The sequence below is a fragment of the Notolepis coatsorum genome (genome assembly GCF_963971535.1).
Source record: "Notolepis coatsorum genome assembly, chromosome: 15".
Classification (NCBI taxonomy): Eukaryota; Metazoa; Chordata; class Actinopteri; order Aulopiformes; family Paralepididae; genus Notolepis; species Notolepis coatsorum.
In genome coordinates this window covers 50,820,402-50,838,579 of record NC_140179.1, presented here as the reverse complement: position 1 = coordinate 50,838,579, position 18,178 = coordinate 50,820,402, and the positions used below count along the sequence as shown (strand labels likewise).

The 18,178-nt window shown below is 46.3% G+C and overlaps 1 protein-coding gene across 2 annotated transcripts in view; it reads right to left on the bottom strand.

The window, feature by feature from the left end:
* tbc1d12b (TBC1 domain family, member 12b) overlaps window positions 1-18,178 on the bottom strand; it is a 53,106-nt gene that overhangs the window by 10,054 nt on the left and 24,874 nt on the right. For both annotated transcript variants that reach the window (XM_084330778.1, XM_084330779.1), the window contains 5 exons: window positions 14,525-14,658; window positions 13,957-14,039; window positions 10,161-10,278; window positions 9,638-9,744; window positions 8,080-8,160 (listed from right to left, as the gene is read on the bottom strand). In XM_084330778.1, coding sequence (XP_084186904.1) covers window positions 8,080-8,160; window positions 9,638-9,744; window positions 10,161-10,278; window positions 13,957-14,039; window positions 14,525-14,658 — 523 coding nt within the window. The remainder of the gene's footprint in view (window positions 1-8,079; window positions 8,161-9,637; window positions 9,745-10,160; window positions 10,279-13,956; window positions 14,040-14,524; window positions 14,659-18,178) is intronic.

Genomic DNA, 18,178 nt, shown 5'->3' with positions numbered 1-18,178 from the left:
AGAATTCTTCTGAAAAAGTCTATAGCAGAAACGGAAAGACCAACAGACAGTTAATTGTTTTTTTTATTCTGTAAACTTACTGGGCTATTTCTATTTTCAGTATCTTATTCTCAGTTATTGACTGGACTCAGTGGTTTGCCTTCAGCGAATACTCCTCACTTTGGCTAACTGCTCTGCTATATGTTGATGATACTAGAACTTGAGCCTGTTGAACTTTGAGACATCTGCTAAATGCTTAAAATGTTAATGTCAGAATCCTTTAGACAGGATGACAGGAAAAACAAGCTGTCTAAGGATCTAGATACGTTTCAAGTTTCGTTTTATTTGTCACATAAGGTACATGTACATTACAGTGAAATGCTTGGTTCTGTATGAGCCCCTGAGATTGTGCTTCATACAGCAAAAAAAGTTAAAAGAATAAAGACCAAACACTATACAAAATATACAATATATAACTAAAGTAAAATATGATAGATAAAATATGGTGTGGTGTTAAAAAGTGTTTAAAGTGAATGTTAAAGGTGAGTGTTTTAAAGTGAGAGTGTGCATGTGGATGTGTGTGCAGTGAGTGTAGATGGATGGGTTAGTGTTCCATAGAGTCCTTGAGCATCCTGATGGCCTGGCGATAGAAGCTCCTTTCGAGTCTCTCTGTACTGGTCATGAGACTCCGGTAGCTCTTGCCTGACCCAGTGTTTCCCACAGGATTTTCAGAGACTATGGGGGGTGAACCTCCGACCCTCTAGGGGGTCCGGCGGGCGTGCCCCCCCGGAACTTCTTTTTTTGTGTGTACATTTTAAAGTTAAATGCATCAATCTGGTGCACTTTGAGAGCAAAATAAAGAGGCTAGATCAGGGGTGTCAAACTCATTTTTACAGAGGGCCACATCAGCATTATGGTTGCCCTCAAAGGGCCAAAGACCGTATAAATGTTAATGTAATGTAAAATAAATGTAGCTACTCATTTACATATTGTTAAACATGGTTGTTTCTGTATTTATTACTTATTCAAGTTATACATATTGCATATGCATTTGCATAGATGTAAAAAATATATGTTAGCTTATGTTATTTTAACAAATAATTTTAGTTTATCAGAACCCCATATTACTCCATTAATCAATGATCAAACCATTCAAGTAAATAACAAAGAAGATCATCAAATACAAGCTATGACATTAAGTTTGTTCAAAACCTTTTTGTCACAGTCAAGAGGGGCAGAACTAACAACTGAGCTGCAAAGAACACGTGGGACAGATGTAGCAGATGTTACAAAAACAAATGGCTGCACACAACCTTGCAGAGGCCATACATCCAACTAATGGAAGATTAATTAACAGATTGCAGAATGGGTACAGTACAGTACAGCTCAATACACACAATTGTTAAGGGGATGCAGACCAGAGAAAGACTTTCGACTTGTTTACATCAGGGTCCACCATTTTCAATTCGTAATGAAATTGCTATTATGTGTCTGCATGAACACACAACTGTAACTGTACTCAAAAATAACTAAATAAGGGTTGTCTCAGTTCACAACTATATTGGTCAAGTTTTGGGTGGGACTTGTTTGCGTCCCTACAGCTTCTTATTCAATTGAGCGAGATGCTCGGTTATGTCACACAGCCAGTTTGCATCAGACAGTTCAGACGATATTTCTTCAACCCTTTGTTACCTATTCCGCCTGGATCTTTTTTGTATTTTGGGCTGTAAAATTGTCAAAGATGTCTGAGGAGTAAGTGCTTTTGGCTTTTTTCCTTTGTTACTTCATCAATACCTCAGATGTTCGTAAGAATGTGTAATAACTAAGGCTGTCAAAGTTAAAGCTTTATTAACGCATTAACCCACAATTATTTTAACTCAAAACGATTTTAGCTCAAAACGATGACAGACTACAAAGGCACCTCCCTCAAACTGAACAGTGACATCTCCTTAGCAAATGACCTCAATACCTTCTATGCGAGGTTTGATACTGGTAATAACAACACCAGCCCACAAGCCACGGCAATGGGGGGGGGGGGGGGGGGGGTCTGCTGCTGATGGAGACTCAGCGTTCAGGGTAACAGAGCATGAGGTGAGGCGGACCTTTAAAAAAGTGAATATCAGGAAGGCAGCAGGACCGGACGGCATCCCCGGCCGCGTCCTAAAAGTCTGTGCCGACCAACTGGCCCCGGTATTCACTGACATATTTAACCTGTCCTTAGAACAGGCTGTCATCCCCACCTGCCTGAAGAAGTCCACTATTATCCCTGTACCCAAAAAATCCAAGCCTGCTTGCCTCAACGACTACCACCCTGTAGCTCTCACCTCCATAGCCATGAAGTGCTTTGAGAAGCTAGTAAAGGGCTACATCTGCTCCTCCCTTCCCATCAACCTGGACCCCCTGCAATTTGCATACCGCCCCAACAGGTCCACGGAGGACGCCATAGCCCATGTGCTGCACACAGCAGCATCACACCTGGACAAGAGGAAGGGGAACTATGTGAGAATGCTATTAATCGACTACAGCTCGGCATTCAATACCATAGTCCCCTCCAAACTCATAGCCAAGCTCAGGGACCTGGGCTTGAACTATGACCTCTGCCAGTGGGTCTTGGACTTCCTGACGGGCAGACCCCAGGTGGTGAGAGCAGGCAACTGCACCTCCTCATCCATCACCCTCAACATAGGGGCCCCCCAGGGCTGTGTTCTGAGTCCCCTCCTCTACTCCCTGTACACACACGACTGTGTGGCTCAGCGGAGTAGCAACACAATCATCAAATTTGCTGACGACACAGTAGTGGTGGGCCTGATCTCTGCAAACGACGAGAGGGCCTACCTGGAAGAGGTCAAGGTCCTGGCGGGATGGTGCCAGGAAAACAGCCTCTCCCTGAACGTCAGCAAAACAAAGGAGATGATTGTGGACTTCAGGAGGTCGGGGGTCAAGGACTACAGCCCCCTCAGCATCGACGGGGCACCGGTTGAGAGAGTGAACAGCTTTAAGTACCTCGGAGCCCACATATCCGAGGACTTGACATGGACCACACACATTGACAGTGTTGTGAAGAAGGCACGACAACGCCTCTACTTCCTCAGGCGCCTAAGGAAGTTCCAAGTCAGTCAGAAGATCCTTAAGAACTTCTACTGATGTACAATAGAGAGCATCCTGACTGGCAACATCACCTCCTGGTTTGGGAATAGCACTGCACAAGACCGAAGCAGACTACAAAGAGTGACACGTTCAGCCGAACGCACAATTGGAGGGGGGCTCCCCACCCTCCAGAACATTTACAACAAGCGGTGCAGGGGCAAGGCTAAGAGAATCATTAAGGACTCCAGCCACCCGAACAACTGCCTCTTTGAACTGCTGCGGTCAGGCAAGCGATACCGGAGTCTCAAGGCGAGCACAGAAAGACTCCGAAGTAGCTTCTATCCCCAGGCCAGGCTGCTCAACGAACAATGAACACTACACAACAACCATCAAACGCACATAGCACACACATCCACACGCACACACTCACTTTAAACAAACACACTGTAGCACCCACTCCCCACACTTTATATTTATTGATAAAGGATTTGCACTACAACTCGTACACCTTACTGTAAATTGTACCTCATCCCATTTCTGCTTTGCACTATATAAATAGTATTGTATATTAGTACACTGCATAGTATATTGTATATTATATGGTAACTCAGTTACGTCTATTCTGCATCGAACATTGTACATATGTCTATACTGAACATTGTGACCTCATTTTCTACTTCTAATTTACATGCTATACTATGTTATTTGATACTTATCTTGTCTAGCACAGTCTCTGGAGCGTAACAGTAAGAAGCATTTTGTACAAAAGTATTCTGTACTTCTGTATGACAACTATTAAAGAAACTTGAACTTGAAACTTGAACACCGCTATTTTTTAACCCAAGATTAATGTTTAAATTCTTTTATTTAATTTTTTTATTTTTTTACCAGAGCTCTTGGGGGCCACATCAAATGACGTGGCGGGCCACATTTGGCCCGCGGGCCATGAGTTTGACACCTATGGGCTAGATCTATGATGAACTTTGTGCTCAAAACACAAAATCGACTAGACTAGTGCTTCCCAATCCTCTCCTCGAAGCACCCCAGCCGTTCAATGTATTTGTTAAATTCCACCACCAGCACACCTGATTCAACTTAACTAGCCCTTTATTAGTTGAATCAAGGTGTGCTGGTGGTGGAATTTAACAAATACATGGAATGGCTGGGGTGTCTCGAGGAGCGGTTTGGGAACCACTGGACTAGAGCATACATTCGAGCCATCAAAGAAATTAAGCAAAAGTGGTTACCGGTGTTGAACTGGTTTACTTTTTTAGAAAATAAAAAAATATAGTGGATTACTATTACAACTACTACCACTGCCAATACTACTGATGCATCCCTATTGGCAAACTTTATATTTAAAAAAATTGTAAAAAAAATAAAAATAAAAAAGAATAAATAAAGATTTTTTTTTTTTTTTTAATAACTTTTTTTTGGTTCATTATACAACTGTCACAGTCTAGGTAATTAATGGGAAACCCTGCCTGACCACAGAAGTGCAAAGAGGCAGTTGTTTGGGTGGCTAGAGTCTTTGGCTATTCTCTAAGCCTTGGCCCTACAATGCCTGGTGTAAATGTCGTGGAGAGTGGGAAGCCCACCTCCAATTGTGCGTTCGGCTGAATGGGCCACTCTCTGTATTCTGCTGCGGTTGTGTGCGGTGCTATTCCCAAACCAGGAGGTGATGTTACCAGTCAGGATGCTCTCTATTGTGCACGAGTAGAAGTTCTTTAAGATCTTCTGACTCTTGGCATGGCTGGGTAGCGCAGTGGACTAAGCACTCGCCTACCACCGCAGAGACTCTGGGATCGAATCCAGCTGTCAGCGGTACCTCCGGCTTGGTCAGTCGTCCCTACTAACACAATTGACAGTGTTAGCGAGTGGGAAGCCGGTAGGGTATGTGTCTATTCTTATCCTAACGGATTTCTGCGATCTGATTGGCCACTGACGTATGCTAGTTCTTGTGATTTGAACTTGTGACCATAGGATCCACAGTCAGCAGACTAACGAGGTGAGCTAAGTCGGATGTTAAAACTGAGTGACTAATCCATGATTTACACTTGTGCCAATTGCGTTTGTCCCTAATCTTTAGTATTGGCATTAATAAATCAGATGTCATGCTAATATGTCATGTTCTACAGTAGGACTTACTACTGTGATACCCATTAAAACAGTAATTCGAATAATAGAAGCCTACTTTGCTGGAATGATTCACGCATTATTTCTACACCCGCCTGGCGTCATACCGGGGGGGGGGCAGAACTAGCGTACGTCAGTGGCCAATCAGATTGCAAAAGGCGAACGCGGAACTGGAAATCCGTTAGGATAAGAATAGACGCGTCCTGGTCGTTGTAAACTGCGACTCCTACTGGTCGGTTGGGGCGCCTGTTCAGCAGGGAGGGGATCTGGGGGAAATAGCGTGAACCTCCGCACGCGTTACATTCCCCCAGTGAAACTCCTCGCTGTCAGGTGAAGGCATGTGGTAGTTCTACACTCTCCCCAGGCCGACAGTGGGGCAATGCGCGCAACGACCAGGAAGGGAATTGGCATAACGACCAAAAAATTGGGATGGGTGAAAAATACAGAAAGCCCAAAAATAAATTTAATACATTTTTTTTTTTTTTTATATATCTTTCTTCCCCTCCTTTTTCCCGATTTTTCTCCCATCCCACCCTTCCTGGTTGTTGCGTACTTTCCCCTACTGTTGGTCCGGGAGACCGGAGACTGTCACAAGTGTCACATGCTTTCCTCCGACGCATGTGCAGCCTGGGGCAGGCCAACCTGGCCGCGCAGGTTCTCACCGGGGAGAGTGTAGCGTGTGGGAGGCCACACTATCTCTCCTTAGTTCCAACCCTTGCTGAGCAGGCGCCCCGACCGAACTGTAGGGGTCGCTGTCCACAACGCCCAGAACCCACCCTTCAGCTTTCCCACCCCCTGATACAGCCAATTGTATCAGTGTGAGAGGCCAGCCAAGCTGATAGCAACGCCGGGAGCTGGATTCGAACAGGCGAATCCAGTGTCTCCCGGTGTTGGTGACGAACGTAATCTCCGTGCGCCACCTGCCCCCCCCTGAATAAATTTTTTAAAAACATTTTCGGACTTACTTTGAACTTCCTTTCCGATTTTTCTCCCATCCCACTGTTAGTCGTTATGCCAATTCCCAACCCCCTTCCTGGTTGTTGCGCACTTTCCCCTACTGTTGGTCCGAGAGGCCGGAGACTGTCACATGCTTTCCTCCGACGCATGTGCAGCCAGCCGGCAGCCAGCCTGGCCGCGCAGATTCTCACCGGGAGAGTGTAACGTGTGGAAGGTCGCACTACCTCTCTCCAGATCCTACCCTTGCTGAGCAGGCGCCCCGACCGAACTGTAGGGGTCGCTGTCCACAACACCCAGGACCCACCCACGGCTCCCCTACCCCAAACGAGTTAGTATAGCGATCAGCCCGAGCCAAGGCAATGCTGACTCTCCGGGAGTCGAGACCGCAGCCTCTTGCATTGGTGACGAGCACAATCTCCGCTACGCCACCTGACCGCCTAGTTTTACAATGGTTAACATCACTCAACTCATAATGCTATCCTACAGACAGACAGGCAGCGAGCCAGCTAATTGTACACATTTCTTTCTTTTTAGCTTGATGTCAAGAGATACATTTTTGGACAGGATGACAGGGAAAGTAGGTCAGGGTTTCCGTTAGAAAAAATTGTTGCCGGCCTCAGTGTCCGGTAGATTTCAATCTACCGGTCAAATGAGAGAAATTCCGGTCAGAGTTTATTGAGCTTAAAAACAATTGATAGGCAAAAGAATGACAACTAAACAAAATAATGACATCATCAAGGCATGTAGATTTATAATATTTTTACTTAAAACTAGGCTACTTTTGCGTATAAAGTCATTATATTCCAAATAAAATAAGTCCCGAGACTCCGTGCTGCTGCCGACTTTAAATCAAATAGGTGTCTGTGGGCAGTCGCCCGACATTAATGAACGGCAGTCTGTTATAATCACATTTTTATGAGCTAACGAATTCCGTTATATTGGACATTTGTATTAATTATATCAAGCGAAGAACTGAGAAATTTGGCAGAGAGACGGCAACATTATCGTGGGTTTGCGTGACGACTCTCTCTCTCTCCACCTCCCAATGACTTATTTGCGAGAGTATGTCGATGCAGAGCAGCAGATTCAGCTGTTATTGGCTCTTTTCTGGGGACCGCACAGCAGCGCCCCCCACCCAACAGCTGAATTGCCAATGGCTGAATTGGAGTACTCCACTGTGCTGCTGCTGCTCCGGCTCTGCAGCTTCACATGCATTCGCACACCCAGCACTAAGCTCTCGCTGACAACGTCGTTGTCATTATTAGAAGCAACGATGAAACAAATGTAATGATTGTTTCGTTCATCGCATAGGCTATTTAATTTTAGCCTATTTTAATACAATTCAAATAATCAAATTGTGCTTAGACTCAGGGAATTATTTTCACCGGACATTAAGACCGGAGAGATTAAATATGTCGGACTTCAACAGATTTTGCCGGTCAAATACCGGTAATTACCGGCTAACGGAAACGCTGGCTGAGGATCTAGACTATTAACTGGCAGACGATGGAGTTGGCTGGAGTTAAGTTCATATTGACCTTGGGAATGGACTAAACGCTGCAAGCCAATAATGGCATGTCTGTTTGTTTGTTCTTTTGGAAGCAGCTGCAGCTCATCAAACTCACTGGTTTAGCTTGCAGAAGCCTTGAAGATGATCTCTCTGTGTGTGTGTGTGTGTGTGTGTGTGTGTGTGTGTGTGTGTGTGTGTGTGTGTGTGTGTGTGTGTGTGTGTGTGTGTGTGTGTGTGTGTGTGTGTGTGTGTGTGTGTGTGTGTGTGTGTGTGTGTGTGTGTGTGTGTGTGTGTGTCAGACAGCTTTCACATAACTCTAGAGGCAGATGCTACAGCAGTCACTGAGGACAAATAAAATACCAATGACACAAAACAATGTCTCTCTCTCTCTCTCTCTCTCTAAGACATACCATCTGCTTCGCACTCGGAGCCAGTTTCACTGAAACTCCTCCACTTCTCCTTGGCTCTGGAGAGAAAGATACCGTAGAGCTCTGAGGATAGACAGACAGAGACAGACAGAGACAGAGAGAGAGAGAGAGAGAGAGAGAGAGAGAGAAAAAGAATGAGAAAGAGAGGGAAAGAGAAAAAAAGAGAAAGGAAAGAGAGTGAAAGTGTGGAGAGAGAAAGAGAAAGATAAAGAGGGAGAGAGAGAAATAGAGGGAGAGAGAGAGAGAAAGAGAGGGAGGGAGAGAAAGAGAGAGAGAAATAGAGGAAGAGAGAGAGAGAGAGAGAGAGAGAGAGAGAGGAGAGCAACAGTGTGAAATGAGGAAATGTAAGCATAGAAAACAGAAGTTACTTATGAAAGTTGCATCAAACCTCGACACAACCAACTGCCCACAGTCTGATCAAACGTCATTGTTTAACAGAGTTTCCTCAGGACAGTTCAGTCAGTGTTTGTGAACCACGTCGCACCAGGCACCACTCCCTCCTAAATGTACGCACAATACCTCCGTCTATTCTGAAGTATGCAGGATTTGATTCCTGTAATAATTTTAATTCCTGCAGGAATATTAAAGTCCTGCAGGATTTGAAGGTTTTCTGTTGGAACTGTTAAGATTCCTGTAGGAATAATACAATCCTGCAGGATTTCACCCTGCGACTCCTGTAGGGATATTATAATCCTGCAGGATTTGAAGGATTCCTGTAGGAATATCACAATTTTACAGGATTCCTGTAGGAATATTATAATCCTGCAGGATTTGAAGGATTCCTGTAGGAATATTACAATCCTGCAGGATTTCAAGGACTCCTACAGGAAATCCTTAAATTCCTGCAGGACTTTTTTGTAAGGGAAGCTAGAAACCAAGAGAGAGAGAGAACCCTCCAATCTGTGATGTCACTGGGATGTCAAATCCAGTCAATCAATACTAGACAACAGATGGGGCTCTGACTTTGTGAGGCCATAAACTGTCTTCAAACCCTCTAGCAATGCTACAATATAATATAGAAAATATAAAACAATAAAGTATGGAAGTTTAGAGCCCTTTCTCTGTTATTCAAAACGAATGTAAAGTCAATGGGGCCAAGCTCCTGTGTGTACAAGCCCCTGAAAATAAAAATGCTGAAACCTACTGCATGGTGCACCCAATGTAGGTTTCAGCGTTTACTGTATCATCAGCGCTTGTGCAGACTGGAGCGTGGCCCCATTGTCTCGTGGCTGTATTCGTCTTGTGGCTAACTGGCTGGAGTTCCAGGTATCCTGTATGAAGAACAGCATGGATTGTGCAGAGAAAGGACTCGAGCGACTGATGACATCATTGTAGGAAGTAGGGCTTAGGGGTCCGGCTATGAGGAAACCTCTGAAGACTTAAAGCCAACGACATACAAAAATACAGTTTGTCTGTATTTTACTGTGGTAAAATGTTAGTCTACATGCTGAGCAGGCTATTGTTTTATGTTAAGCTAACATGTAAGCTAATATATATATAAAGTGTAGTATACTCTGTATAAAGTACAGTAGTGTTGTACCTGAGGTGATGTTGAGCTCGTTGCCGATGGCCAGGCTCCAGACTCTACCTCTGACGTTAGGAGGCAGACCCTGCCACCACAGCTCCCTGGCACGACGACTGCTCTTCCTGCATGCGCACACACACACATGCACACACACACACACATGAAAGATTAGATTAAAATGTATTGTCATCATACAGCACAAGTACAGTACAGTGAAAAGAAGTTTGGCATCCAACCAGAGTGCAAATGTAAAACAGTAAAGTATAGTAATATATAATGTACAGGTGATTAAACTGGATATAAAATGTATAAATGAGTACTACTGAGTAATAGTGCTAATCAGATGTATGTACAGAGTTATAGTATTATTATGTACAGTGATGCAGGTATAAAGACACTATGGTAGTAAGTCATACTGGCCAGCGGTATATATTTACATACATATACACATTCACGTACACACACACACACACACACACATACCCACAGCACACACACACGCTCACAACACAAACAAAACGCACACACACAAACGTACATGGTGTCCCAGTGAGGCAGGATGTCGTTATTCCAAGTCACCATGGCGTTAGAGATGATCTCCTCCTGTTTAAAACGATCCTTCATCTGCTTCTGCTTCTTCTGAGCCTCCTTCAACTCTGAGAGAGAGAGAGAGAGAGAGAGACAGAGAGAGAGAGACAGAGAGACAGAGACAGAGAGAGAGAGAGTTATTTATTTGTCAAATACACAACAATACAGGGGCATTGCAGTTTGTGTTTGACATGTTTGTGTTTCGAGCTCAGACTCAACAGTTCACAATTAAGAAACAAAAATGAATACAAGAATGGTAACAATAAGTAGTAGTAAGATAAAATATAATAAAATATAAAATGAGATAAAATAGTAAATTATTTACAGAAAGTGTCTAGAGAGGGCGGCTCTAGATAAAAATTTTTTTTAATTATCTTTTTCCCCCTCCTTCTTTTTTCCGATTTTTCTCCCATCCCACTGTTAGTCGTTATGCCAATTCCCAACCCCCTTCCTGGTTGTTGCGCACCCCCCCCCCCCCCCCCCTACTGTTGGTCCGAGAGGCCGGAGACTGTCACATGCTTTCCTCCGACGCATGTGCAGCCAGCCGGCAGCCAGCCTGGCCGCGCAGATTCTCACCGGGAGAGTGTAACGTGTGGAAGGTCGCACTACCTCTCTCCAGATCCTACCCTTGCTGAGCAGGCGCCCCGACCAAACTGTAGGGGTCGCTGTCCACAACGCCCAGGACCCACCCACGGCTCCCCTCCCCCTAACTCAGCCAAACGAGTTTAGTATAGCGATCAGCCCGAGCCAAGGCAATGCTGACTCTCCGGGAGTCGAGACCGCAGCCTCTTGCATTGGTGACGAGCACAATCTCCGCTACGCCACCTGACCGCCTCGCTCGCCTTTAACGCAGGAGACGCTGGGTTCGAGCCCAGCTCTCGGCGTTGCTACCGGCTGGCCGGTCGTTCATACTAACACAATTGGCAGTGTTAGGGGTGGGAAAACCGGTGGGTGGGGATTGGACGTTGTGGACAGCGACTCCTACAGGTCGGTTTGGTGACGCCGGTGCGGCGGAAGCAGGAAGTAGCGGGGGCAGCGTGAGCCTCCCACGTGCTACTCCTCGCCACTGAGAGTTCGAGCTGCTGCGGTGAAAAGATGCGACAGGCTGCCTCCTCGTGTACCGGAGGGGACACGTGATGCAAGGCTTCTGTCCTCACTACAGCCGACCAGTGGGAGGCATAGTCTAGCAACGTTCAAGACAGGGGAGGGAAGAATTGGATAATACGTAATTTGAATGGGAGAAAAAAATAGAAAATGTGGAGAAAAAAGTGGATAAAAAGAAAGTGTCTAGAGAGAGACAGGGGGAGGGAGAGAGAGAGCGATATATGGAGAGAGGGAGGGATAGATGAAGAGAGGGAGGGAGAGAGAGAAAGAAAGAAGTAAAGGGAAGGATAGATGGAGAGAGAGCGAGACAGAGAGATGGAGAAATAGATGGAGAGGGAGGGAGGGAGGGATGGAGAAAAGGACGACGGGAGAGACGGAATAGAGGATGGAGTGAGGGATAAAGGGGGAGGGAGGGGGGGTATGGAGGGAGGGAGAAAGATAAAGAAAAGATAGGGGATGAGAGAGAGAGAGAGAGAGAGAGAGAGAGAGAGAGAGAGAGAGAAAAGAAAGCAGAAACAGAGAGAAGGTGATGATGTGTCATCAACATCCATCGATTCACCTGTTGTTTCCGGGCAGCAAAGACGACACTAGCTTACTGGATAATATTAACCTTTGAAGACTGTCAACCACCTGTCTGTCAAGCCCCTTGTTCTGTTTCATTACAGATATCTTTGTCAGAAGGATACTGAGCTAGCTAAAAGGTTGTGTGCTTATTATAGATGCATTATTAATGTATTCAGTATTTATTTATTTCCAGTTTGGAAATATACAAACTAGCATTGATAAAAATCCCTTAACCCTTTCGCGTGTATCCTTTCGGCAACAAACAATTCCTTCCGCGTTGCTCTGATTGGCCAGCGATCTACGCTCGTTTCGCCCCTACGCCGGTAGCGCGCGCATTTAGTTTTTGCCCACACACGCAGGTTTTAATAATAATAATGCAGGTTTTGCCGCCACGCCGGTAGATAATAATAATAATAATACTTAGACAAACGCAAGCAATTGGCACAAGTGTAAATTATACATTCGTCACTCAGTTTTATCATCGACGCACTTAGCTCAACTCGTTCGCCAGCTTGCTGTGGAGCCTATGGTCATAAGTTCGAATCACTTTTAGTTCAATTCTCTCTTTTTTTTTTTTTACGTTTAATAAATTTATCATCTCTCTATATTAACGTAACTAGCTATTCATATCAATCGAAATAACGTTCATCTCTCTATATTAACGTAACTAGCTATTCATATCAATTGAAATAACGTATTGTATTGTTTTCATCTCTCTATATTAACGTGATTCCATCAACACATAGGTAATATTTAGATCACAGGCTGGTCATGCATAATCTCGCCCACCACTCTTCTACCGAATTGACTAGGTTGCGCAAGTCAATCAATAGATTACACTTTCTGTAGGCCTAACACTCACCGACTCATTCTGTTGTGACACAACATGACATGTTAGGGTTGTCACCTTCCGTGATCGCGTTTGAACCAATGTGTAAAACATTTGTTTTAGATTAGGCTGTAAAAATCATCAACTTATTGCCATCATGGACCAATAACAGAACAGATTGACAGGTGGTGACAAAGCACAAGACTGGGCATTTATTTAAAAAACATACATACCCTAACCACATAACAGATATTTAAAAGGTAATTAACAGGCATGTTCTGCAACATATATCCACTCTTGAACAATGAAAAACTCCTTTTTCTTTTATTTACAAATAAGAGCAGCTCTGAAGGCTCACGGCGTCCCATGGGATGTTCCACTTGAGCACCACAGGTTCACGTTAATATAGAGAGATGAAAACAATACAATACGTTATTTCAATTGATATGAATAGCATGTAAAAAAATATATATAATTGAACTAAATTCGAACTTGTGACCATAGGCTCCACAGCAAGCTGGCGAACGAGTTGAGCTAAGTGCGTCGATGTTAAAACTGAGTGACGAATGCATAATTTACACTTGTGCCAATTGCGTGCGTTTGTATAAGTATTATTATTCTAAGTATTATTATTATTATTATCTACCGGCGTGGTGGCAAAACCTGCATTATTATTATTATTAAAACCTGCGTGTGTGGGCAAAAACGAAATGCGCGCGCTACCGGCGTAGGGGCGAAACGAGCGTAGATCGCTGGCCAATCAGAGCAACGCGGAAGGAAACGTTTGTTGCCGAAAGGATACACGCAACCCTTTCACTACCACACTACCAAAGGGTTAACCCTTTCACTGCGACACTACAGAAGGTTAACCCTTCCACTGCCACATGACAAAGGGTTAACCCTTTCACAACCACACACTACAGAAGGTTAACCCTTTCACTACCACACTACAGACGGTAGTGAAAGGTTAACCTTCTGTAGTGTAGTAGTGAAAGGATTATAAAAAAAAGAAGAAAAAAAAGCTTTACTGAATAACAATGTTTAAAATGTCAGAGACCCAGCCTCAACACTGCGAAGCTGTTGCCCAAACAAATACGCCTCGTGTACTTTGACTGGTATGAGCGGTTTTACTTCCCACTCCATTCATTTCGCAAGCTCTCAGGTCTGTGTATTGTCCACGAGCTGCTGACGGAAGCAGCCAGGGAGACGAAGGTCTCTGGTATCAGTGAGGAAGAGGAGGAAGGTCTACCTCTCTTCTTGGCCCCGGCCACCATCTCGTCATACAGCTGTCTGTGTCTCTGGGCCTCCTCAACGGACTTGGCCGGCAGGTTCCTACACGATGACACACACACAGTTTCACTATAGTTAACACAGTGTACTGCAACCAGACACAAAATGGCTTCCTTTGGTGACGTGATTGGAATACTTGTGTGAAGTGTGACGAAATTAAGACACAAAATGGCCTCCACCGGTAACCAGTTTCACTGTAACCACAGGCATTGTGTTGCTACTGGAGACAAAATGGCTTCTTTTACATACATGGCACTGCAACTTAGCACAAACTGGGACTAATTTATAGAATAGAAAAGAAAGGAATAGATTAGATTGTGTGAGTGTGTGTGTGTGCGCATGTGTGACTTACATCACATATACACTGCGTACACACGCACGCACACCCTCTATGAGGAGCTAACCAAGATGAGGAGTACGTTCAGCCTCACACCGCTCCACTCACCCCCGATGCTCCACTAACCACCTCGACCAATCCTTCGTGCCTTACATGACTAAATGTAAATGTAAATGTATTGTATACGTACGCAGGCCTGTCCTCCAGTATGAGGGCTGTGGTGGACAGAGGCTCAAACTCCAGGTTCTTCCTGCTTCGCCCCAAGGCATGCTGGGTAGGAGGAGAGTTCCCGTCTGTAGTCCTTCCCTGCCGAGACTCGTACTCCTGTGGACAGAATGAGACACCTGTGTCACCATGGTAACTACTGGGACAGGGGAAAACACCATGACAACAACGTCAAGACAGTGTAGAAAGGGGGGAGGGGGTGATGGAGGGAAGGAGTGTGTGTGTGTGTGTGTGTGTGTGTGTGTGTGTGTGTGTGTGTGTGTGTGTGTGTGTGTGTGTGTGTGTGTGTGTGTGTGTGTGTGTGTGTCACAAGGTACAGTGTATAGAGCAGCCGTAGCCTGAAGCCATTGCAAATTTCAGCTAATGAGCTGGTGAGAATCACAAGGACAGGATGGCGAGACAGGATGGAGAGGCTGGGAGACAGGATGGAGAGGCTGGGAGACAGGATGGAGAGGCTGGGAGACAGGATGGAGAGGCTGGGGGAGAGGCTGGGAGACAGGATGGAGAGGCTGGGAGACAGGATGGAGAGGATGGAGAGGCTGGGAGACAGGATGGAGAGGCTGGGAGACAGGATGGAGAGGCTGGGAGACAGGATGGAGAGGCTGGGAGACAGGATGGAGAGGCTGGGGGAGAGGCTGGGAGACAGGATGGAGAGGCTGGGAGACAGGATGGAGGGGATGGAGAGGCTGGGAGACAGGATGGAGAGGCTGGGAGACAGGATGGAGAGGCTGGGAGACAGGATGGAGAGGCTGGGAGACAGGATGGAGAGGCTGGGAGACAGGATGGAGAGGCTGGGAGACCGGATGGAGAGGCTGGGAGACAGGATGGAGAGGCTGGGAGACAGGATGGAGAGGCTGGGAGACAGGGTGGAGAGGCTGGGAGACAGGATGGAGAGGATGGAGAGGCTGGGAGACAGGATGGAGAGGCTGGGAGACATGATGGAGAGAATACATGATACATGGAGGAATGGAACGTATGTAGGGAGGGATGATGGATGGATGGATGAATGGGTGGGTGGATGGATGAATGAATGGGTGGGTGGGTGGATGGGTGGATGAATGGGTGGGTGGATGGATGGATGAATGGGTGGGTGGATGGGTGGATGAATAGATGGATGGATGACTGAAGGACAGGTTGATGGATGATGAACGGATGTGTTACAAAGGATCAGATTAAACCGAATATATATATTTATTGATTGATATATATTGCATAGTATTTGTATATCGTTTGATATCCCTTGTATATTCCTTGTACATATACACGGAATATTCCTTTAGCCTATTACAGACCATAATATTTCATTCTCCTATTGGACAGCGGTCCACAGGCGCCAGAGCCGTGCCTCCGGAGTCAGGTTCAAGGCCACCGACAAGACATGTCTGAACATGCCCGGCCTTGCCCAGGGATACGAGACAGAAATGTCGTTGGCACTAGTTTGTTCACCGTGCGTATAAATACGGCGCAGGTGAATACAGAAGCACTTAGTCTTAGTCTTACTTAGTCAGAAGTCAAGAGTTACCCAATAAGTTGAAGCCTCACCCACGATACAACGTGCGGTGAAGTATGGCCTGTTTGGCCCCAGAATAGAGCATTGAGACCGCGTGCGAATTAATAACTGAATTGTCAGAGTTTGGCGCTATACCGTCGAGCGCGACATATTTCTATTAAGTCAGTGATAGTTTATTTGTGTATAGTGTATCGTGCGGCTAAAGTTCTACAGTGACCAGCATCCCCAACGCTTCCTCGTATTAGCTAGAGTTCTTATCCAGGCTGGGCTGCTTTCATGGCGCTTTCACCCGAGGAGACCTAGACGAGAACCGTGTGGACATGTACACTGGATTAATCTACCCGACGACTACATAGCCCTTTGCGGCTGGAATATATTTGCTTTGGTCCTGTGATTTATGGAGCGGAGAATCGCAGACGCCTGCACGTGTTGGATTTACCCCGCGAGGAGCCAAGTCGAGTCGGCGCCTCAGAGAGCCTGAGGCCGGCTAGCTTTCTTCACTGTGGAGCTACAGTCTACGGAGAACAGCTGTATTCGTCTGTGGATCAAGAGGCTATTGCACCGTCTCCTGTACTTGGAGTCTCCTTAGTCATCGTTGACCAGACTCTCTACTACCGACAGATCTTCTACCCCTGCTGGCTTACAACCAGGGGGACCCTTCCAGTATCTCCCGCTATATTACTAGTGTACCATAGATATAATTCCCTAAGATTCAGGTTGTATAATTACCTCCTGCGTAACCAGAGAATGGACATTCATTGTTGATTTGCCTACGCACATTCCTTTGCCTTACAAGTGCATTCAAAGTATAATAGAGAAGTATTATGTACCTTTTGCTGCAATAAATACTTAAAGACAACTTTGTGTAGAACCGGTTCATTGTGGGAAGTGTTCATTATATTTATATATCATGTACTGTATGGCCAGTAATTAAAGTACATAAAGCGGTAGTGGTTTAATGATACCATACTTATCAATACAGTCAGGGAATTGTACCCCTCAGTTACAATTGGTCCTTCGAGCCGGAGGGTAACTAGTGTAATATTAATATAGTGGTATTAATATTGACATGGCCTATGATGAACACTCCACAAAACGGTTCTCCTAAAGTAGATCGCCCGCAGCGTAGATGGCAGACACCTCAGTACTTAGAGGATTACGTTGCCAATATACTACCCAGCCTTCTACAGACGGTAAGCGCGGAAAAAGTAGATAGTAAAATTATGTCCGACCCTATCGCCCAGGCTACCCCGCCAATAGAGGCCCTAGTGGGTTCTAACGTAACTGACCAAGCTCACGGTAGGGACCAGGAGGGACCTGACACGACTTTACCCCCCGCCAAGACCGAAGAAGTAGTCCCCGGAGAGCCCCAGGATAAAGACAGCCCTCCAGGGATGGAACTCGACCCACTACAAGAAGGGACGAGCACCCCGGAGATGGATCTCCTCGACTCGCCACCGGAGAACAGATCCCCAACGAGCACTGCCGGAAGCCGATCGCCTCGAACGGCGTCTTCCCCCAGCGAGGCGGACAAGATGCTGGCGCAGGCACTCATCGCCACCCTGGCAGCCTCCACCGAACGCGATCGACTTCAAGCGCAACAGACGCGCGAGCGCGAACATTCTGCAACCGAGCGAGAGCGCTTCCAGGCGCAACAAAGGAGTGAAGACGACCGCATAAGACTGGAGACCAGACGCCTCCAGACGGAAGAGAACATTGAAAGAAGCCGCGCCGATGCACAGCACGCCGCCGCCAATGCACAGCGCGACGTCGCAAATGCACAGCTCCACGCCACCCATGCCAGCGCCAATGCCCAGCGCGACGCCGCCAACGCACAGCGCGACGCCGCCCAGGCCAGCGCCAATGCACAGCGTGACGCCGCCAATGCCCACCGCGAAGCAGCGCGCGACGCAGCCCATGCCCAGCGCGAGGCAGAGCGCGACCGGCTGCAGGCGCAGCTGATGGACAAATTGGTTGCCATGGCGACACCCCCTCTCTCCGCACGGAGCTCCCGGAGATCGTCACGACAAGGGTCTAGGACGCATTCCCCTACCCGACCAAGCGACCCGGGACCCCGCCAACAGGAGGATCCTGTCCACGTCTCCGAAC